General features: G+C 46.0%; 2 protein-coding genes across 2 annotated transcripts in view; one reads left to right on the forward strand and one right to left on the reverse strand.

The window, feature by feature from the left end:
- The window catches only part of ZNF277 (zinc finger protein 277), a 166934-nt gene extending 149402 nt beyond the window's left edge, over positions 1–17532 (reverse strand). Inside the window, exon 1 of the mRNA XM_070947134.1 lies at positions 17461–17532. Within this exon, the coding sequence (XP_070803235.1) occupies positions 17461–17500 (40 nt within the window). The 5' untranslated portion in view covers positions 17501–17532. The remainder of the gene's footprint in view (positions 1–17460) is intronic.
- Positions 17533–17781: 249 nt separating this feature from the next.
- The window catches only part of DOCK4 (dedicator of cytokinesis 4), a 705907-nt gene continuing 699365 nt past the window's right edge, over positions 17782–24323 (forward strand). Inside the window, exon 1 of the mRNA XM_070948091.1 lies at positions 17782–18067. Within this exon, the coding sequence (XP_070804192.1) occupies positions 18031–18067 (37 nt within the window). The 5' untranslated portion in view covers positions 17782–18030. The remainder of the gene's footprint in view (positions 18068–24323) is intronic.

Raw genomic sequence — 24323 nt, forward strand, 5'->3', positions numbered from 1 at the left:
AACTCTTTCATGGACTCTAAATATCCATGCCGAGGCACAAGTCTGAAAAAGCCATATTTGGCTTCTATTTGGCAAATGGCCAGCCAGCAGAAATTTTGCCTCAGACCAATAGTTTCCAGTCAAAGGTAAGGAATAGGCAGGTGGCCCTGGAATTTTTTCAGGGCCTTTCTTTTGTCTTTGACTGGACACATTGCCTCAAAGGTGCTTTTTTTAAAAAAAGAATGCCATTGAATGGTAGAGATTTGGGAGGGAACAAAGCAGCCATCCATCCTTCCCAGGACAGAGTCTTGATTTTATTTTTTCTAAGAAGCCTCCAATTCCCTTTTTCCTGTATGTGATGTAAAGTAGCTTCTTAGTTAATTACTTTCCTTTGTGAGCTAGAGGTAAGCTAGCAAAAGCATAAAAGGAATTTTAAAGGCCTTTGGAATGGGACGCTGCTCGCCTGAACGTCCCTTCTGGGCGCGCTGCTGGAGAATCCAAGAGCGTGGGTAGTTTCCCCTCAGCTTGCCTGATACTGAGTGTATATGTCTTTAATAAGATCGTTGACTCCACCCCCAGGACCGACTGAGGCTCAGTTTCTTTCACAAAGAAAAGCACAAGTCGAAAAGTCATCCGGAACCCCAGAGCAGTAGTCGGTCAGGGTGGGTTGGATTCTCCAACAGCGCACTCAGAAGGGACGTTCAGGCGAGCAACGTCCCATTCTCTGGCGCGCTGCTTGGAGAATCCAAGAGCGTGGGATGTACCCAAGCAAGTATTAGACTGGGGGGGGAGGCTGAGTGCTCCTGGGTGGCTGGAGCAGAGATAACAGATTGTAGGACACATCGTCCAAAGGACGCCTCAGCCGAGGCGAAGGAGTCAACCTTATAATGTCGTATGAAAGGGGTAAGTGAAGTCCAGGATGCTGCACGGCAAATGTCTAGGATGGATGCCTGTGTGGCCCAAGCTGCCGTCATTGAGGCGCTTCTAGTTGAGTGCGGCAGAATGCGCCCAGGCGGCGCTTTATTCCTAAGGGCGTAAGCTGTGGCGATACACGCCTTGAGCCAGCGACCAATTGTTGCTGAAGAAACTTTGTGTCCCATTGACGCAGGCAAAAAGGAGATGAAGAGTGCTTCCGATTTTTGAAACTGAGCAGTCCGTTTGATGTAATAACGGAGTGCACGCCAGATGTCGAGGGTATGCCACATAACCTCTCTGTGATGTTGGGGCTGCAGACAAAAATCCGGCAGGATCAGTTCTTGAGAACGGTGGTAGAGCGAATTGATTTTCGGCAAAAAAGAAGGGTCCATCCGAAGCACCACTCTGTTTGTGTGGAAGATACAGAGGTCGGGACAGAGGGATAGAGCCGCAAGTTCAGAGACTCTCCTGGCCGAGGTAATCGCCACGAGGAACGTGACTTTCAGAGTCAGGAAACAAAGAGTGGAGGAAGACAAGGGCTCAAAGGGCGGTGACATCAGTGCCTGGAGGACCAGAGCAAGATCCCATGTGGGATACTGGTGGACTACCGGGGGGCGGAGATTAGTAGCCCCTCGAAGGAAGGTTTGAATCTTCAGGTTCATCAACAATGGACAATCGGATGCGCCTGGTAAGACCGAGCTCAAGGCCGACACCTGCTGGCGGAGTGTGTTCGGTGCGAGGCCTTTCTCAAGACCATCCTGAAGAAATTCGAGTAGAACAGATACGGAGGCCCCGATAGGATCGATGGCATTCGTGGTGCACCAGCGTCGAAAAGCACGCCAGGTGTCTTCGTATATTCGAGTAGTAGAAGCCCGGCGGGATGCTTGCATGGTGGAAATAACTCACCCTGACAGGTTGTCCTTCCTCAGGAGGGCCCTCTCAAATACCAGACGGCCAACTGGAGCCATCCCGGCTCCGGGTGTTGGATGGGCCCCTGGCTGAGAGATATCTGGTCCTGGGGGATCCTCCAGGGACGGCTGACAGGTCCAGTAGATCCGCATACCATGGCTGACGCGGCCAGTGCAGGGTGACAAGAAGGACCTCCGCACCCTCCGACAGAATCTTGCGCACCACTCTTGGGATGAGTGGAAGAGGTGGGAAGGCGTACAACAGGCCGGGGGGGGGGACAGGGACAGCGGAGAGCATCCGTTCCCTCGGACGTTGGACTGGGAAACCAGGAGAAAAACCGAGGAAGCTGTGCGTTGCAGGGGCTCGCAAACAAGTCCAGAATGGGAACCCCAAACCGGGTTGATAGTTCCCGGAAGATCCCCGGGTCCAAGCGCCACTCTGCATGATCGATCTGGGAACGGCTCAGCCAGTCCGCCTGGATGTTGTCCGTCCCTGAGATGTGTTGCGCCGAGATAGAAAGTATGTGCTTCTCCGCCCACGAAAGAAGGGATATGGCCTGGTCCAACAGAGGTTTGGAGTGAGTGCCGCCCTCCCGATTGACATGTGCCTTGGCTGTGGTGTTGTCCGTTAGGACTAGCACATGTTGTCCCTCTATCTCGGGCTGGAAGTGTCGCAGAGCCAGGTGGATCCCACGCAACTCCAGCCAATTTATATCGTGTTGTAAGTCCGTCGTCGACCAACGGCCTTGTGTCATCCTGGTAGAGAGATGGGCACCCCAACCCAGGAGGCTCGCGTCCGTGGTCACAGTTACTCTATGCGGTTCCTGAAACAGGCACTCCCTCGTAATTGCGGCAGAGGTCCACCAACAGAGGGACCATTTGATCGAACTGGGAAGACTGATTCGTGCCCTGGAGTTGCTGCCCAGAGACTTCTGATAAGGTAGTAGGTACCATTGAAGGGGGCGGGAGTGGAGACGAGCCCAAGGAACGATGTTGATACACGAGATAAGTTGCCCGAGCAGTTGAGACAGCTGTAAGATGAAAACTTTCCAAGAGGAGCGAACCTGCGAAATCGAAGTTGTGATGCTCAGACGACGCTCTGGTGCCAGGAAGACGTGACCAGAAGTCGAGTCGATGATTGTTCCAAGATGCAAAATACGAGTGGTGGGCTGCAGGTGGTTTTTCTCCAAATTCAGAGAAACCCCGTGCCATTGCAAGGTGTCTCATACAACCTCCAGGTCATTGAGGGCCCTCTGATGAGAGGCTGAGAGGACAAGGAAGTCGTCCAAGTAGCAGAGGACCCTGATGGGAATGAGCCGGAGAGAAGCGGCAACTGCTGCTAGGATTTTCGTAAAATTTTGGGGTGCTGACGAGAGGCCGAACAGCATGGCCATGTACTGGAAGTCCTGGTTGGTGTAGGAAAAATGAAGAAAACACCCGTGGGATGGTCTGACTGGTATGTGGAGGTAGGCCTCCTTGAGGTCGATAGAAGTCATCATGTCCAATCGCCTGATGCAGCCCAAGATCGAGTGAAGGGACTGCATTTTGAATTGATGATAAGTGATCAGTTTGTTCAGCTCTTTTAGATCCAATATCCCCCTCCAGCCCCCGGAATTCTTTGGGACAAGGAAAAATATTGAGTAGAAACCGGTTCCACGATGTTCTCTGCGAACCAAAATTTCAGCCAAATTTATTTAATTAGTTTTATCTCTATTTTAAATTTTGTATCTATCTGTTTTATTTTATGGCTGTTCACCGCCCTGAGTCCTTCGGGAGTAGGGCGGTATACAAATTTAATAAAATGAAAATGAAATGAAATGAACCGGCTCTATAGCGCAAATGTCCAGAAGATGTTGAATTTCCATGGACATCAGGCACCTCTTCTCGGGGTTGGTGGAGACTGGACATTGGATGAATCGATTGGGAGGGCAGGAGGAGAACTCCAGTGTCAGACTGAGATGAATAGTTTGGAGGACCCATTCGTCCGTTGTCGAAAGGGCCCACTGATGAAAGAAGTAACCAAGACGACCGCCGATGGGGTAGGGCTCGGTGCAGTCAATTCCCTCGTCTGAAGGATCGTGAACCCGCACCACGAAATGGACATTTGGCGGGCTGCTGACGTCTAGCACGGTCACGAAAGGCAGACTGGTCGGAGGGACGATCATAGGAGAAAGATGACGGCCGGTAATTGGCAGAGCTGCTGGTTCCAGGCTCGGACCGAAAGGACTGCTGCTGATTGTAAGGAAAATAGCGGCGATCTGCTCTGTGATAAGAGGATGGCATGATTTTCCATTTGTCCTTATCCTCTATGAGGATAGGGTCCAGCGCCTCTCCGAAAAGCCGGGAACCTTTATATGGAGCCAAGGCGAGTCTCCATTTAGACTTTACATCAGCCCGCCAATTATGGAGCCACAAAAGGCGGTGTGAGGTGACGGTGGATGCCAGCGAGCGGGAGGCGAATTTGGCCGCTGCCAGGGCCGCATCGGCGGAATATTCGGTGGCAGCCACCAACTTGTTAACATCCTGGTGAAGGTGCCGATCGTCAGGTGGGAGCCGCTCCTGAAGCTGGCGAAGCCAGATGAGTGAAGCCCTGTTGAAGAACGAGGCAGACGTGGCGGCCCGTATAGCCCAGGCCGCCGTCTGGTGGGCTTTGCGAAATATGAGCTCGGCCCTTCTGTCCTCGGATCGTAACCCATCTGCAATGTCAGTGAACAGGACCGCGGAGGAAGTCAAGGCGGCGATAGGAGCATCCACTGTTGATAGTGCGAGCAGACCTTGCAGGGTGGGAGCAGAGCAGAACAGCTTTTTGTCGATGCCATTCAGTGCCGCAAGAGCCCCGGGCTGAGACCAGGGACACTGGACCACTTCAGAGAAGAGCTGCAGGCAAGGAATGAATTCCTGGTCCGGCTGTGGGATGGCAAAAAGAGCGTCATGGGGATTGGAATCATCCTGGCGTTCAGGGAGAGCCTTGGAAGCGGCCAACTGTGTGATAGCAATGGCCTTGTGGAGTAAGGCCTTGAACAGAGAGGGCCAGAACAGACCCGTAAAGGTTGGTTTCTCAGGCAACTCATGTTCATCGTCCAAAAACTCCATATCCCTGATGTCGTCATACTCAAATTGGGAGTCATCACTGTGGGCCGACTTCTGCAAGGAATATTCACTGGGGTCGACCTCGGCATGATGGACGACCTGCCTGGAAGCTTCAGGGTGACAGGCTTGAGATGTACAGGCCTGTGATGGACCTTGGATTTGAGGCCCTTGGGGTGGGATGCCATGAGGAAAACCCGCCGCCATCATCCTGGAGAGAGTAGCCGAGATCATAGCCTGAATATCTTAATAACCAGGTTGAGGACCATCAGGTGGGCGGAGCCCCGCCGCCGTAGGAGTAAAGGTGACGTCTGGCGGACGACGTGGTGGGGGAGGCTGGGACAGAGGAACGGCCGCTGCGGTTGGAGGTAAAGCAGTCAAGTCGGCCTGCTGACGCAAAACGTTCACTTGTGGCACAACGATGAACCCAGCCGAATCCCCTTGAAGAGAGGCCGGAGCCAGTAGCGGGTCCCACAGATGAGGAGACGCGGGCACCACTGTGGGAGGGGCAACCAGTGCAGTATGCGCCTGAGCCTTGCGCTGTGCCTGGTCAAAACGATGCTCCAGGGCATCATGTCTCCGCTTAGCGACCTTATCCTCCGCATTAGATGACTTGTGAGACTTAGATGTAGAAGATTTAGTAGAACAGGAGGAGGTTTTGGAGCGCTTCTTTGTCTCCTTCTTTGAAGAAGTTTAGAAGACTGGACCTTGGGAGGACTTTGTGCCTGTTCAAGATCTGATGAGAGCTCTGAATCGCCCATAATAAATCTGGAGACGGGTCGCAGACCAAGGGTATATATATAGAGAAAAATATATACAAGCGGTTTTCTTTTTGAGTGGGGGGGTTATGGTATGAGTTCTGTACATATGAAGCAGCAGATTCTGCACAAGGTTGTAGATGTTTTGCTAGGTATTTGGCTAGATTTTGTAACGGTGAGCCTATGGAACTTACTATGGGTCTAAGAGGTATTCCATCTTTGTGTATTTTTGGGAGGCCATACAGTTTTGGACATTTTGATGATTTTTCTCTGGGGATAATTGTTTAAATAAAGATCTATTAACTTTATACTTGAAGATAAGCAATATTATTCACCCCATATTATGGGACAAAATAAAACAGCTTGCCATTTGGAGAACTCATACCATTTCATACAAATAATGAAAAAGCAACACATAAAAGAAAATGACTTACTTGTAAGCTTCGATGTTGTATCACTATTCACGCAAATACCTGTCAAAGAAGCCCTGTCATCAATTAAAAACAAATATCAACTACTGAAACATATCACAGATTTAACAGAACATTGTTTATCCAACACATATTTCATACACAGAGGACAGAGATACAAACAAATAGAAGGTGCATCAATGGGATCACCTTTATCACCGGTTATCGCTAATCTTTTCATGGAAGAATTCGAAACCAATGCCTTAGAAAAAACTGTTAACAAGCCAAAATTGTGGCTTAGATATGTTGATGACACTTTTGTGATCTGGCCACATGGAAGAGATAAACTGGAAAACTTCTTAGTATATTTGAACAGCCTCCATCCCAAAATAAAGTTCACCATGGAGATAGAATCAGAAAATCAGTTGCCTTTCCTTGATGTATTAATTTATAAAAAATCTGATGGCACCCTAGGACATACCATCTATCAAAAGAAGACACATACAAACCGCTATCTCAACGCTAAATCACATCACCATCCAGCACAAATAAACTCTGTTGCCAAAACATTAACCACAAGAACTAAACGTCTGGCTGATGAAGCACATTTACAAACAGAATTACATACATTAACTAACATACTGACATCAAATGGGTTCTGTAGAAACAAAATCATCAGTATGATCCAGCATGTAACACCCAAACAGAAGAGAAATCAACAAGAGGAACAAAACAATGGGAAAGCCATCTTGCCCTATATAAAAGGAACAACAGATAAAATTAGCAAAATACTACATAGACACAACATCAAAACCATATTTTGCACAGATAAAAAGATATAGTCTATTCTGAGAAACCCTAAAGACAAAATAGAATTAGAAAATCAAGGCATATACGAAATCCCGTGTGCTTCCTGCCCCCAACATATATTGGACAGACCAACAGAAGAATGAGTGTGCGCATTGAGGAACATAAAAATTCAGTACAAAAGAAAGAACACACATCATCATTAGTACAACACATAAATGCCACAGGACATAATATTAATTTTAATAACACAAAAACAGTTGCAAAAATAGAACATCTCAATGGCAGAATAATCAGAGAGGCCATTGAAATAGAGAAAAGACCATATTGTATGAATAAACGTGATGACACCTCCTATCTGCCTACTATTTGGAAACCTGCTCTCATAGACAGACGAATCTTAACACAAAATATAAACCATAGATCAAAGATTCATCACAATGCCTGTGAATACACCTTTGTTTTTTGGGAAAATGACAGTCAGTTCGATTATGTATTGGAATTTTGAAAAAGAAAACCATAATAAAAATATATCATATATATATATATATATATATATATATATATATATATATATATATAAAATATATCTTTTCATAGAAAAACGTCAGTTACAATCACACAGTTTGCCCATAAGAACCAAACCAAGAACTTCAGCCAGAAGATGGCAAATGTTATTTTGTCGAAACGTCGCTGCTACCCTTCTAGGGATATGTTTGCCATTACACGGGAAGAAACCCGAGATATTAACTGTATTAACTTAAAATCCTAGCTTAAAATCTTCTAAAAATCATTACAGAGCACTCTGCAAGGTCCTTTAAAACCTTAGCTAAAATCCTACCAGTAACTTTAAAAGTCTTTCTTATAGCAACGTTTCGACAGGCTCACAACCCTGTCATCTTCAGGCTCTTATCTAGTTTAAAAGCTGTGGGTGTGTTGTCGGAGCTGTCGCTTTTCTATGTTTGCTGCTGCTGACGTATGCTGGTTAGTCTGTAACTCTATGTTGTGATTGGAGGACAGCAGTTTTTCTTCCTACTTCCTCATCCTGGCTGTTTGGCTGCGAGTTACAGGCCTAACTTTCTCAGGTTCTCTATTATTATCTGTCTGCTGTAGAGGGGAAAGGATTCTGGTAGGCATCACAGTACCCTTGATTGTTAGTTGAGATCTCAGTCTGTCTTCTGGCTTGATCCTCTCTCTCTCCCTATTTCTAGCCACCCTCTGCAAAGAAGGAAGAATTCTGGCAGGCCTTACAACATATACACACCCGCGAAAACTTAAGAAGACAGATATATATATATTCTACAGCTAGGGCTGTAGAAAAATCTTGGCTACATAGGAAAAACCTGGCTAAAAGAAAAACATATTTGCTTTAATTTATATGCCGCCCTTCTCCAGAGACTCAGGGCGGCTTACAATGATGCATTTGAATCATTTCAAATGATACCTATTCCATTATTTTTTTTTATTTTTTTTTATTTTTTTTTTTTGCAGAACTTAATAAAATTACCACTAAATTTGTCTGGGCTGGGAAAAAAGCAAGGATAAAATTGCGATTGTTACAGTATAGCAGAAGTAGGGGTGGTTTTGGTCTTCCGGCATGGGAAATATACCATAAAGCTGCCACTCTAGTCTGGATAAGAGAATGGGTCAACTTAAGAGATAAAAGAATTTTAACCTTGGAAGGACATGGCCTACAAAGAGGGTAGCATGCTTTTATGTGGGATAAAAAGAAAAAGACACAAATATATTTCTTTAGACATAAGATTAGAGAAGCACTAATTTGAGTATGGGAAGAAGTAAGGAGGAAGCAGTATATGAAAATTCCGAGCTGGTTATCAACTATGGAAGCCATGATCTACCCCAATACAGTATAAATTAGTAAAATGATTAGATATAAAGAAATTTTAGATAATCATGGAAAACTTAAAAGCAATCAGGCTTTAAAAGAGCAGGGAATATCTATCGATTGGTGGCCATATTTACAAATACAGTCCAGATATAAGAAAGATATGGAAGAATTTGGCATTGAGGTAGAATTAAATGAATTAGATAAGTTGTTGATGGGTCCAGAAAGAAAATCAATATCTAGACTATATAATTATTTATTAGAATTCGATAGAGCGGAGAGGTGATAAAAGAACCAATGATATCTTTTGGTAAAAGAACCAAAAATATAGGACATAATATAAATTTAGATGAATGGGAATTTATTTGGAATAAAAATTACAAATTAACAAAATCGGTAGCATACAAGGAAAATCAATATAAAATGCTATATCGATGGCATCTAGCGCCTGCAAGATTGGCGAAGATATATCCAAATTTAAGCCCCAAGTACTGGAAGTGTAACCACCACCAAGGTACCTTCTTTCATATGTGGTGGCTATGTCCCGAGGCGAAGAGGTATTGGAGCAAAATACAACATTGGTTACAAGAACTAATCAACAGTAAAATTGAACTAATTCGAGAAACATTTCTCCTGGGCATACTAAAAACTAAACACACACACACAAAAAAGGTATCTGATTTTACACATACTTACAGCAGCAAGAATTGCTTATGTGCAACATTGGAAAGGAAATAATGTACCACCAGAGGGATTAATTATTCAAAAAATATTCAAATGTGCTGAAATGAAGAAATTAACTTTAGAACTAAAAGGAAAACAGCATTCAGAATACTATGCGGTGTGGGATAAATGGTACAGGTGGATTGATAACCAAAATAAAAATAAATAATGATTAGAAGAAAGTTATATATATATAATGTAAAATTTGCATGAACAATTAATCCAACCTGTTTTTTGGGAAAATGACAGTCAGTTCGATTATGTATTGGAATTTTGAAAAAGAAAACCATAATAAAAATATATCATAAAAAAAAAAGTTACAGAAGTTGGAGGGAGCAGCAGCTCTTCCAGTCAGCCAGCTTGTGGTAAATGCTTATAAAGTATTTGTGAATAGGGAGAAAGAGAAAGAGAAGCAGGAAAATGTATGTGCAAGACAGAATGCTGTGTTTTTGGCACAGGCTTTGCAAGGCAGTGGTAGGGCCAGTATTTCTCCAGGAAGAGAGGCCCGAGGAGGGAGTGGAATGAGAGGGTTAGGAAGGGTAAGAGATAATGTATTTCCAGGACAAGGAAACAGAGCACCTCTTAAGAGAAATGAATGTGCTCTTTGTAGGAAAATAGGGCATTGGTGAGGGGCATGCCCACTGTATGCAAAACATAAATTTGTTCCATCTGGAGATAACCAGAACACCGAATCTTCTTATGCTGGGAGAACAAGAAAGAGGCAGCCAGGGGCAGGGTCTTCACACGACCTAGCGTCTCCTGGGCCTTGGTACCTGTTACAGTGGGAGGCAAACATGTTTCTTTTCTTGTGGACACTGGCATTACACACTTACTCCTAAATCAGGAGTTATATCAGTTTTTGGAACTTCTGGACAAGCCCAAGTAACTCCTTTTTACAACCCTTGGAAATGGCAGTTGGAAGGAAAAAGTTGATATATAGCTTTTTGTACATGCCTGACTGTCCTATTCCTCGTTTGGGACATGACTTTCAAAATTACAAGCCACTATTTCTTTTGACCAAGGGAAAGTCACCATGTTTCTACCTAAACATGAATCCTGGAAACTTGTTTTGCCTCTCTTGGAAACTATTTATATATAAGAGCCTCCACATCCAAGGAAATCTATCTTACATGCAGTTAAGCCATGGGTGTAGGCATCAGGTTTCCCAGGGCAAGCAAAATATATTCCTATGGAGATTACTCTAAAACTGGAGGCTGAACCTATGCACATTAAATAGTATCTCAGGAGGCTAAGGCAGGATTGAAGCCAATTATTGAGTATGGTCTTCTCAAAAAGGGGAAGTCTCCTTATAATAGTCCCATCCTACCTGATAAAAAGCCTGATGGATCCTTTTGTTTGGTTATTGATCTCTGCTTTTATTAATTCACTTACAGTAACCATTCACCCCACTGTGCCAAACCCTTATATACTGATGTCTCTGATTTCACCTGATTTTGCATGGTTCACTGTATTGGATTTAAAGGACGCTTTCTTTTGTATTCCTCTTCAAGTGGATAGCCAGAAATTGTTTGCTTTTCAATGGTCTGAAAATGAACACACGCAGGGCACTCAGACATATTGGACTCTTACACCCCAAGGATTTAAAAGTAGTCCAACTATTTTTGGAGAAGCTCTTGGGTCTGATTTACTTAGATGGACCTCCTACCAGGAACGAAAAGCACAATGGTGCAATATGTGGATGATTTATTACTGGGAGCTCTCTCTGAGGTAGAATGTGAACAAAACACTATTAGTCTTTTAAATTTTCTGGGTGAATGTGGCTATAAAGTTTCTTTACCAAAGGCTCAGTTAGTTCAAACTTCTGTTTTCTACTTGGGATTCAAAATCTCTCAAGGACAGTGTCAGCTTACCTCCCAAGGTATTGAAGCTGTCTGCAGAATTCCACCCCCTAAAACCTGTCGTCAACTCAGGGAATTTTTGAGGATGGCAAGATTTTGTTGTATTTGGATCCCAAATTTTGGTGTTTTATCCAAACCTCTTTATGAAGCCACAAAAGGAGAAGATAGCGATTTTTTTAAGTGGATCTCTCAATATGATCATGCATTTCATCAACTTAAACAAGCCTTAATATTTGCACCAGCTTTAGGCTTGCCAAAGTTAAACTGTTTTACCTTTCAGTAGACAGGGGAAAAGGAGATCGCAACTGGCGTTTTAACTCAGAAATTAGGCAGCTGGGAGTGACCTGTGGCATATTTTTCTAAACAATTAGATCGTGTCGCTCTTGGATGGCCAGCCTGTCTGAGGGCTGCTGCTGCTATAGCACTGCTAATTGTTGAGTCAGAGAAGCTCACTTTTAGAAAGGACTTAGAAGTGAGAATGATACGCGCAGTTAAAGAGCTTTTACAGATTAAATGCAGCCATTGGCTCACCACCAACTGTTTAACAAAATAACAAGCTATTTTTTCTGCCTCTACAAATGTCAGACTTGTGACTGTTAATAAACTTAATCCATCTTCTTTGATGCTTGCAGATGATTTATCTGACGATTTTCCTCATGATTGTTTGCAAGTTCTTGATGTGGTCTATTCCAGTAGACCAGATTTGACAGATCAACCTTTACAAAATGCTGAATTGGAACTGTTCATTGATGGCAGTAGTTATGTTTTGGATGGCCAGCAAAGAACTGGGTATGCTGTTGTCACTCTTTTTTTTAATAGGCAGGAAGCACTGCCTATTAATACATCAGCTCAAAAGGCAGAACTCGTTGCTTTAAATCTGCTTTGAAATTGGCAAAAGGGAAAATGATCAATATTTTCTTGGATAGCAAATATGCCTTTGGTGTTGTACATTCCCATGGAGCCCTGTAGCAGGAAAAAGGTTTAATTATAGCCAAAGGTAGTTAGATTAAATATGAAGAAATATTGCAGAGCAGGTCGCGGCCTGGAGGGCCTTCGTGCAAGTTGTGCGCCAGTTACGCCCTTTCCTGCACCTGCAATCCGTACCAACAGTCACTCATGCCTGTTATTTCCCGTCTTGACTATTACAACACGCTTTACATGGGGCTGCCCTAGAAAAGCATCCAGAAACTCCAGTTGGTGCAAAATGCAGCAGCCTGCATGGTTTTGTGCAGACCCCAGTGTGCACATGTATCACCTCTCCTGCAGGAGCTGCATTGGCTGCTGATTTGCTTCCGGGTGCAATTCAAGGTGCTGGTTGTCACCTTTAAAGCCCTTCATGGCTTGGGACCAGATTATCTGAGGGTCTGTCTCTTGCCAGTCACATCTACCCAACCCATCAGAGCGGGGAGGCAGGGAATGCTGCGGGTCCCATCCCTGAGGGAGATACATCTGGTGGGACCCAGAAGAAGGGCCTTCTCTGTGGTGGATTTTAATCTGATTTTCTCTCTTTTAAAGTGATGTTCAGATTAGCTTTTAACATTTCTAAATTGATGAACAAGCTGGAGACTAACTCCAGATAAGTAAAGTTTGTCAGTACAACTTGGGATCTGGCTTATCTCTTTTGTGAGATCTAAACAACCTTTTTCCTTACAATTTATAACCCTTCAGACCTCAGACCTCATTTTAATGAGCATGTATGCTATTATCCTGTCCAATCAATTTTCCTCTTTCAGAGTTCTTTGTTATGTTAACTATAAAACAGGATAAAAGCTAAAGATTGGGATTCCCTAGCAGGCATTACGGAGACCTGGTTGGGCCAGGAGGGGGGAGTTCCCCTCGTGGATATGTGCCCACCAGGCTTCCGTGCATTTCATCAGCCGAGGGCTCAGGGTAGGGGCGGGGGGGGGTGGCGGTTATCATAAAGGAAGGTCTGGATCCGAGGGAGACCACTGTTCCACAGATAGCCAGATGTAAGTCCCTTTTTGTGAAGTGGGGCCATGGAGTACAGATGGGCTTGTTGATCACGTACCTGGCTCCCTGCCACATGGCAATGGCCCTGCCTGAGCTGCTCAACGTCATAGCCAAGGTGGCAGTTGATACCCCCCGACTTGTAGTCATGGGGGATTTCAACCTGCCATCTGTCAGCGAAACGTCTGAGGTGGCTCGAGAGTTCATGGCTTCCATGATGGCCTTGGACCTTACTCAGTTAATTCATGACCCCACTCACACGGGTGGACACACTCTGGACTTAGTTTTTGTCTCTGGTCAGTGGTTGAGTGGCCTTGATACAGGGGATATAGTCATTGAACCCTTGTCATGGTCTGACCACTCGCTCCTTCGACTGGAGGACCGACCAGGTGGTTTCGCCCCAGGCGCCTGATGGATCCTGATAGGTTCCAGATGGAGCTTGGGCCATTCCCTGAGACTCTGGCTCATGACTCGGCTGAAGACCTGATGGCTGCCTGGGATAGTACGGCCACTGGGGCCTTGGACCGCATCGTGCCTTTGCGGCCTCTGACCCGGCACTGAACTCACCTAGCTCCTTGGTTCTCCGAGGAGCTGAGGGAGATGAAGCGCCGGAAAAGACGCCTAGAGAGCAGTTGGAGGACCAGCCACTCCGAATTCGACCGAACACTGGTGAGGTCTCATATTAAGACCTACCTAGTGGCGATAAAAGCGGCGAAATCCAGCTATTTTGCCGCTCTTATTGCGTCATCAGATAATCGCCCAGCCGCCCTATTTAGGGTGACCCTCTCCCTCCTCCATCTGGAAGCGCAGGATGACCCCTTGCAGGGTCGAGCTGAGGATTTTGTGCAGTATCTACATGACAAGATCGCTCAGATTCGGGAAGGGCCGGCCTCTGACTGGGTATGTCTGGACAGGATGACTGAGGCAGGTCTTGAGAGCGTTATCTGGGAGGAGTTCGATCCTGTGGCTCCCGAGGACATGGACAAGATCCTGGGACAGCTGAACGTGACCACATGTTCATTGGACCCGTGTCCCTCCTGGTTGGTACTGGCTTCCCAGGAGGTTACACGAGGCTGGCTCCAGAGGATTGTTAACGCTTCTCTGAGTGAGGGGGTCCTGCCGGCCACTTTGAAAGCAGCGGTTGTGAGGCCCCTCTCTGGATCCAGCTGTTTTGGCTAACTATCGTCCAGTCTCCAACCTTTGCTTCGTTGCGAAGGTTGTTGAGAGTGTGGTAGCGCAGCAGCTTCCCCGGTACCTGGATGAAGCTATCTATCTAGACCCGCTCCAGTCCGGTTTCCGACCTGGGTACAGCACGGAAACGGCATTGGTCACATTGGTGGATGATCTCTGGAGGGCTTGGGATAGGGGTTGCTCCTCTATCCTGGTCCTGTTAGATCTCTCAGCGGCTTTTGATACCATCGACCATGGTATCATGTTGCACTGGTTGAAGGGGCTGGGGGTGGGGGGCACCGTTCTGCGGTGGTTCTCCTCCTACCTCTCTGACTGGTCGCAATCTGTGTTGACATGGGGGCAGCGGTCGACCCCGAGGCGCCTTGCTTGTGGGGTGCCACAAGGGTCGGTCCTCTCGCCCCTTCTGTTCAACATTTATGTAAAGCCACTGGGCGAGATCATCCGTGGCTTCGGGGTGGAGTTCCATCAGTACGTTGACGACACCCAGCTGTACATCTCCACCCCAGGCCACCCCAACGATGCCCTTGAAGTGATGTCCCAGTGCCTGGAGGCTGTGCGGGCCTGGATGGGGAGAAACAGGCTGTGTGCTTCCGGCATCCCGATATAGCCAGCTAGTGCCATCGCTGGCTATTGGGGGCGAATCATTGGCCCCCACGGAGAGGGCTCGCAACTTGGGCGTCCTCCTGGATGCACGGCTGTCTTTAGAAGAGCATATGACGGCCGTGGCCAGGGGGGCTTTTTATCAGGTTCACCTGATACGCCAGTTGCGTCCCTTTCTAGATCGGGACTCCCTACGGACGATCACTCAGGCACTCGTCACCTCCCGCCTGGACTACTGCAATGCTCTCTACATGGGGCTCCCCCTGGGGTGCACCCAGAGGCTCCAGCTGGTCCAGAATGCGGCCGCGCGGAGGATTATGGGAGCGATGGGGCGCTCCCATGTGACACCTCTCCTGCGCGAGCTGCACTGGCTCCTGGTGGTCTTCTGGGTGCGCTTCAAGGTGTTGGTGACCACCTTTAAAGCGCTCCGTGGCTTAGGGCCGGGGTATTTACGAGACCGCCTTCTGCCACCAATAGCCTCCCACCGGCCAGTACGCTCGCACAGAGAGGGCCTCCTCAGGGTGCCGTCCGCCAAACAGTGTCGGCTGGCGACCCCCAGGGGGAGAGCCTTCTCTGTGGCAGTGCCCACCCTCTGGAACAACCTCCACCCAGAGATACGTACAATACCAGACCTCCGGACTTTTCGTCGGGCCCTAAAAACTTATTTATTTCACCTAGCCAGGCTGGCTTGACCCCATAGTTTTGGTTAATTTTAAATTGATTTTAATTGGATTTGTTTTAAATTGCGGCCAAAAATATTTAATTATTTTAAAATTGTTTTTTAAATTTTGTATGTTCTGTTTTGTTCTGGCTGTTCACCGCCCTGAGTCCTGTTGGAGAAGGGCGGTATACAAATTAAAACAAATAAAATAAATAAATAAATAAATAAATAAATAAATAAATAAATAAATAAATAAATAAATAAATAGGAATCCCTTTTGTCTGAATATTCTGATAAATTGTAATATTTATTATTTATTTATTTATTATATTTCTATACCGCCTTTCTCCCGTAGGACTCAAGGCGGTGTACAGTCAAGAAAAATATAGACACACAAACATCATAAAACTGCTAATTAAAATTATTACTTAGTTTGGTTAATCAAATAAAACCCAGAATTAGATAACATTTAAAAAATCATTCATATGTTCGTATGTTTAGCCCTGCCTGTTGGAACATCAGGGTCTTGAGGGCACGGCGGAAAGCACGGAGATCAGGGATATTCCGTATCTCTGGGGGCAGTTCATTCCAAAGGGTTGGAGCCCCCACAGAGAAGGCCCTCCCCCTGGGAGTCGCCAGTCGACATAATTTGACTGACGGTACCCTGAGTAGTCCCTCCCTGTGAGAACGAACTGGTCGGTGGGAGGCTATTGGTGGCAAAAGACGGTCTCGTAGGTACCCAGGTCCTAAGCCATGGAGCGCTTTAAAGGGGATAACTAACACCTTGAATCGCACCCGGAAGACCACCGGGAGCCAGTGCAGCTCGCGTAGGAGGTGTTACATGGGCGTAACGAGCTGCGCCCATAATCACCCGCGCGGCTACGTTCTGGACCAGTTGGAGCCTCCGGGTGCTTTTCAAGGGTAGCCCCATGTAGAGAGCATTACAGTAGTCCATACGGGAGGTAACTAGGGCATGAGTGACCGTGCGCAAGGCGTCCCGATCCAGAAAGGGACGCAACTGGCGGATCAGGCGAACCTGATAAAAGGCACCCCTGGCCACGGCCGTCAAATGATCTTCTAAAGATAACCGTGAATCCAGGAGGACACCCAAGTTGCGGGCCCTCTCTGTGGGGAGCAAGATCTCATCCCCTATTGTCAATGATGGTACTAGCTGACTATACCGGGACACCGGAAGCCACAGCCACTCGGTCTTGGAGGGGTTGAGTCTGAGCTTGTTTCTCCCCATCCAGATCCGCACGGCCTCCAGGCAACGGGACATCACAGCAATAATAAAATGAACTTCCTGTCCCGGTTTGTCTCTTTGGAAAATATGCATGCCAAGGTACGAGCCCAAAAAAGCCATATTTGGCCTTCAGTATTCATGATCTACAGGAATAACGAAGGGTGGGAAGTTTCAACTCAAGGACTCATTTCAAGCCACTTTTAATGGCTGTTCTTCCTCCCAAAAATGCCACGCTGCCCTTTAATAACATTTAAAAAATTGAAACCCAATTCCTTCATGCTTCTTTCAAGGGGCCATTTTTACGGAATTACATATACACTGAAGGACTTCTCGCTGCCTTGCGGAAAACGAACCAGATTCTCTTTTAAACCTTTAACCCCGTCCTCCATCTTTGCCCAGCGTCTCATTTTTGAGCTTCTAAACAAAGTCCCGGGAATCTTGACACTCGAGGCACGCTTCTTCCCCTTAACAGGGAAAAGCGCCGGGAAGAAGATATCCGACTTACCCTTCCCCTCCTCAGCCGCCCAGTCCCGCGAACAAGCCATCTCGTCAGGGATGTAGGTACAGCAATTTCTCCCCAAAGCGCCGCCTTCCAGTCTTGGATTGGCGCCTATACCAATAGGAAGCGGTAAGGCGTCTCCCTTCCCCGAACTCCTCCTTCTTCCCTGGCCCAAAGTATGTCGGGAGCGGCCGTCTTTTGGTTCACCAGCGGGCTCCGCGAAGAAGAGCTGCAAGAAGGATAGGCGTGTCTTTCGGGGTGGCTGGTGAGCAAAATACTCCGTTTCCCAGCATGCAGAGGGGCCCTGAAGATTCGGTGGGGTGGAGACGGAGCTCGCTGTCACTGTCTCAGAGCTCGAGGTGGTTTAGTCAATCAGAACAATGACTTCTCCGCTGAAGGCTGTGGAGCGAAGCTGAGCCGCGCGCAAAACCAATCACGCCTGTATTACCGCTGGCCGCTGGGCGAGGAGGAGAGAGTTATTGGCAACGGCAGCAGCTGCTGCTGTTTTTTTGAGCTGGAGAGGATCTGCAGCTGTTTCTGGTATTGTTTGCAAAAAGAGGACCAAAAGGCACACTCATGTGGATTCCTACAGAGCACGAGAAATACGGAGTCGGTGAGTGACATCTCCCTTCGGCATTTGATGCCTCTCTGTCCTCTCTGCCATCCCCGGGGCTGTTCTGTGGGGCTCGGAAAATAGACCAGGGAGGAATCTCCGTTCGTACACTCTATCCTTTACTCCCGCACTGGTTCCTAGCTTTGATCAGAGCAATTATGTATTTTTCTACTGTGCTGTCCAAAAAGACGTTTAAGGTTTCGAGAGAAAGAGTGTGTACTGTATTGGTTTCGTCGTCGCCGCTTTCTCGCAGTTTCCCCTTCCTGCTTTTTGCCTCCCCTGTCCCCGAAGTGTCGTATGGACAGCTTTTGGTTTTAAAAATGTAGAATAAAGAAAAAAGAGGAGAGATAATTTATTCAATTGCAGTAGTGGTTACTATTTGTCGTGGGGAGAGACTAATTGCTTTTTGGAATACTGTATTGGAAGATGCTTTTAACCGAGCGTCCGATTTAACCGCATCTTTCAAAGGTCCACTGAATCCGCGTCCAGAAAAAGCAGTCTAAGCAATGCCGGGATGCTGTTAAAAATCTGTAGCTTTGGTTGTCGAGTGTCATTGCAACTTAAAACTGCCACCTCCTTTGTAAATCGTAAACAGCACCAACGTACGGTTGAATGTGGTGTGTGTTTAGTTTGAAATCGGATAGTAGCCTACTTCTAATGCTGGTGATGTTTTTGTTCTGCTTTTTTTTAATACAAAAGTGTTTGCCTTACACAAGAAAACAGACTGGGCATTGTCAAGGAAGTTACAGGGCAGAGCATAAAAAAGCTGTTTATATCGTCTTTTGTTGTTCAAAAGATGAACAACAGAGAACATTAGATGTTGACTGATGGATGTGGAATTTCACATCCTTCTCTGTTCACCCATCTGCTGAATACTTAAAACCACTTACTCCTTTTATTCTTTTTCTATTCTGATACCGGGTTTCCTCGAAAATAAGATCCTGTCTTATATTTTCTGAACCCTGAAATAAGCGCTTGACCTTATTGCCATGCGCTCAAAAACCCGATTGGGCTTATTATCAGGGGATGTCTTATTTTGGGGAAAACAGGGTAGTTATCTGATACTGATTCTGAAACTGTCAAAAAATAATAATACAATCATGTAACTAAGCTTTTTTAAATCTGGGAACCTGTGATAACACTTTCTACCATGTATTTTTTATTCAGATAAAAAATAATTGAAAGACCAAGAGCATAAACTTTAATTCATAAACTGGTTTTTTTTTGTTTTGTTTTTTTTTGCTAGATTAATTTTCTATTTCTGGCTTGGAGCTGGAGTGCAGATACTTTTCGGCTGATAAGCAAAGTAATGAATCCCAAACTATTTACATGGAAGTAAACCCTACTAGAAAAATTAGCTTCTTGATAAACATATATAGGATTGAATTAGAATAATGCTTCTTGTTTTTAAAGTCTTCTGAAAAACAAAGATATCAATATTTGCACAAAATAGCTAGTGAAAGGCATGACAAAAATGTTAGAAATTAGAGATATGCCACACTGTTGAATAGTGTATTGGACAAAACAATTAAAACAAAAATGCAAATACTTCCCTATATGATATCACATGCTTAATAAATAGTAGGAGGAAATACAGGTTCCGCACAATTAACATTCTTAAAATTGATCCCAGATGTTGTTTCTGATCCAAATATTAATTTACAAAGTTCATTAATAGATTTTCTTGATTTCTGTCTAGATATTGATTATGATTACTGCAACAATGTATAGATTTTTCAAAACCATTCTAGTATATAATGGAACAGCATGTGTAATATTGCTGGTCAAATATTTCAAGTTATAAAAACCTTGCTTTTTTTAAGGGAAAATAAAGACAAAAATATCAAATAACATTTTTATTAGAAGGTTATTTTAGCTGCATGGAAAGGAAAAGTAACATGCTGAACAATAACTACAAAATTAATCTGATTGACTATGTATATGTATGTGTTTCTGTGTGTATATATATTCAGCCTGATTCCACAGTTGTTGAAATTCATTTTTTTCTCATTAATCTATATCTTGTACCCCATAATGACAAAGTGAAAACAGAATTTTAGAAATGCCTGTAAATTTATTAAAAAGAAAAAAATAAAATATCTCATTGGTATAAGTATTCAGTTCCTTTGCAACAACATTTGAAATTTAGCTCATGTGCCTCCCATTTCTCTTGATCCTCACTGACAGGTTTCTACACCTTGATTGGAATCAACCTGTGGTAAATTAAATTGATTGGACACGATTTGGAAAGGCACACACACATTATAAAAGGCCTCACAACTGACAATGCATACTATAGCAGAGCAAAAGCCATGAGGTCAAAGGAACTGCCTGCAGAGTTCAGAGACACAATTATAGCAAGGCACAGATCTGGGGAAAGGTACAATAAAATTTCTGCTGCACTGAAGAGTCCTAAAAGCACAGTGGCCTTCATAATTCTCAAACGGAAGAAGTTTGGCACAACCAGGACTCTTCCAAGAGCTAGTCACCTGGTCTAACTGAGCAGTTGGAGAAGAAGAGCCTTAGTAAGACAAGTGACCAAGAACCCAATGGTCACTCTGGCTGAGCTCTAGAGATCCTGTACGGAAGTGAGACAGAATTTCAGAAGGGCAACACTGCAGCCCTCCACCGATCTGGGCTTTATGGCAGAGTGGCTAGACAGAAGCCTCTCCTCAGTGCAAAACACATGAAACCCCACTTGGAATTTGCAAAAAAGCACCTGAAGAACTCTCAGATTGTGAGAAACAAGATTCTCTGGTCTGATGAACCAAGATTGAACTGTTTGGCCTCAATTCTAAACATTATGTCTGGAGGAAACCAGGCACCGCTCATCACCTGCTCAATATCCTCCCAACAGTGAAGCATGGTGCAGGGCAGCATCATGCTGTGGGGGTGTTTTTCAGCAGCAGAGACTGGGAGAGTGGTTATAATTGAGGGAAAGCTGAATGGAGTAAAGTACAGGGATATCCTCAATGAAAACCTGTTCCACAACGTTCAGGATCTCAGACCGGGCCAAAGGTTCACTTTCCAACATGACAGGGATCCTAAGCACACAGCCAAGACAACACAGGAATGGCTTAGGGACAACTCTGTGAATGTCCTGGAGTGGCCCAGACAGAGCCCTGATTTGAACCCTATTGAACATCTCTGGAGGGACCTGAAAATGGCTGTCCACTGATGGTTGCCATCTAACCTGATTGAGTTTGAGAGGGTTTGCACGGAAGAATGGCAGAAATTCCCCCAATCCAGGTGTACAAAGCTTGTTGCATCATATCCAAAAAGACTGTAGGCCCATGATGGCGAACTTATGGCATGCGTGCCACCTGTGGCCATATCAGTGGGCACACGAGCTCAGTTCTGGGGTGCATGCGCGTGCCGGCCAGCTGATTTTCGGGCCTTCTGGGCCCACCAGAAGTAGGGAAACAGGCTGTTTCCTGCCTTCAGAGGGTCTCGGGGGTGGTGGGGAAGGCCCGTTTTTCTCTCTCACCTGGCTCCAGAGCCTTTCTAGGAGTCTCAGGAAGGTGAAAATGGCCTTCCCTGCCCCCCCAGAGGTCCTCCAGAAGCCAGAAACGGCCCGTTTGCCAAATTCCAGTGGGACCCCCCACCCCCCCCCTCCTGGCACGCAATGGCAAAAAGGTTAGCCATCACTTCTCTAGGCTGTAATTGCTGCCAAAGATGCTTCAACAAAGTACTGAGTGAAGGGTCTGAATAGTTATGCTAATGTGATATTTCAGTTTTTTTCTTTTTAATAAATTAACAGACATTTCTAAAATTTTGTTTTCACTTTATCATTATGGGGTATTGAGTGTAGATTAATGAGAAAAAAATGAATTATAATAACTGTAGAAGCAGGCTGCAGCATAGCAAAATTGACAAAAGTGAAGGAGAGCTGAATACTTTCTGAATGCACTATATATTCAGTATGTTGCTCCTTCTCTAGATATAATTATATTTACTATGGAAGAATATCAATTTTACTAAACTATTATCCATCTAATATTGAAGCCCGACATGCATTTTAATGAAAAACAAATACAGTATTTTTGAACTTGCCTTTACATATTTAAATATTGATGTCAGCACTTCAAGCTGCATTTACTCTAGTGCTGACATAAGAAGGAGAAGGGAGGTGTCTGGAAAGGGACGTTTGACTTTTCACCTACTTATTTTCCCTGGAGATAATATCCCATAGGAGATGGGATGGGAGGGGGAAATTCCTTTGAGCTGGAGCAGTAGATTAGGGGTAGAATGACTTGGAAGATGGCCAATGAGTGCAGGGGAGTGGGGAATGGAAAGGGAGGGTTTGGGGTCTGGAAGTCAGTGTTGGCTTCAATGGAGTTGGATTTTAGAATGTCGAGCTTAATCAATAGGAGTTTTCCTTCAAAGACTTTGTTTGAAATGCAATTTATTTGAGACGACCTCGAAACCTGACAGAAAGCCAACACTCCTTTCCAAGCCAAACTGGCTGACCTCCAGATCTCCAGCTCCCTGCCAGATGTATGGAGTGAGTGGAGAAGAAGTCCGGACGTCATGGCGGAAAGCAAACTGTCCAAAGAGAGTTTAATTCAGGCAACTGGAAAAGAGCCAATCTTGATCCCAGCCAGTTTGGATGCTACGGACCCTCAACCCCTCCCTCCTCCAGCGAAGCTGCAAGACAGCCAAGGTCAGACGATCGTGCCACAAACCAAGAAAAAAAAAAGATGAATATTGGTGGGCTTTGCCAAAATCTGCAGAAGCTGAGTTTCCCTTCCTGAACGCGCAAGGGAAGGGGAAACCCCTGAGTGAATTGGGGGGGGCAGACTGGCTATGGGATTGGCAGTAGGCCAGGCACCAAAAAGCTTCAGGGAAGCCACTCGAGAGCCCCATAGACGAATTGAAGGAGAAATTTGACCGTGCCATCATTCAGGAGGAGGGGCCATCATGCAGGCCAGAGGAGAAGGGAGAGCCAGTTTGGTCTGCTGAACCGAGAGGCCGTAGACTGAAGCACAGCCCTCCCCACTCCCATAGCAGAAGGAGAGGAAGCCCAAATATGCATCCATGGGTTCCCCCCTTACACAGCAAGCAGAGCAGCCTAGATAGGACATCACCTCCCTACCCTAGAAGGAGAGATGAGGAAGTGGCACAGAGGGCAAGTTTACAGAGTCCCGCAGTGGGAGGAGAGGGCAGAGAGGGAGGAGCCACCCCATTTCAGAGGGAAGTTCGATGGCGATCCAGACCAGCTAGCGCAATTCCTCGACACAGCTGAGATCTACATCGAGTGCTATGGCACCTCTACCCATTTCCCAGAGCCCTAGTGAGTGCCATTTCAGAAGGGTTGGAGGGAGAAGCAAGGAGATGGTCAGCAGTCCTCTACAAGAACAGGGCCCCCCAACTGCAAAACGCAGATGGGTTCTTACAACTACTACGAGCCTGGTTCGAGGAGGCAGAGGAAGACCCCATGTGGAGGACGAGCTCAGGAACCTAATGCAGAAGGGGAAGACCATCAGAGAGCATATCCGTGAATTCAGGAGAGTCATTGGGACCTTACCTCCCTTACCAGAGCGACTACTAGTGTATTTCTTTAGAACAAGCCTAGGCAAGCGAATCGCCCAAGTGACCGCTTATTGGGACATCCCAAACCGACTCTCCGAATGGTTCCGAGTAGCGATAAAAGTCGACAGAGGGTTGCGGGCCAACGACACGTCAAAGCAACCAGATGGAAAGCAGAGAGGCCAACTGGACCAGGGACCACCCAGTAGACGAGAAACCACAGCACCACAGCCTACCCAGAGGCCAGTCGCCCCACGGAGCCTGCTGAGGTGCTACAGGTGGGGGGGGATTGGTCACCTGGCAACAGCGTGTGGAACCCTGAGGCCGCGGTCAGACCCACCGCCCAAGGCACGACCGGAACGAGGGCCCAAGCGCGCCACCAACACGCCACGGAAAATCCCCCAGGGTCCAGAGGTCTTCGCCCACCTAACCGAAACAAGGGGGATCCCAGATGATGGAAATCAATCCCCCAAATCATATGACAGCGAGGACGAGGGTGAAGACGACCCAATGGTGAGTGGACCCATCCACCCTTTTCTCTTCCCTATATGCCTAACGGCCCCGAAAACAGGGACCCAAGGGACTTTCCAAGCCCTAATAGATTCGGGCTGCACGAGGTGCCTGATTAACCTACCCACAGTCCTAAAATTGAGGATTCGAGTCAAAAAGCTCAACCACCCAATACGATTTGAACAAGTTGATGGATCTCTAGTGGGGGGAACTTACG

Source organism: Pituophis catenifer, unplaced genomic scaffold (genome assembly GCF_029215685.1).
Source record: "Pituophis catenifer annectens isolate HBS135680 unplaced genomic scaffold, rPitCat1.0.hap2 SCAF_7, whole genome shotgun sequence".
Taxonomy (NCBI): Eukaryota; Metazoa; Chordata; class Lepidosauria; order Squamata; family Colubridae; genus Pituophis; species Pituophis catenifer.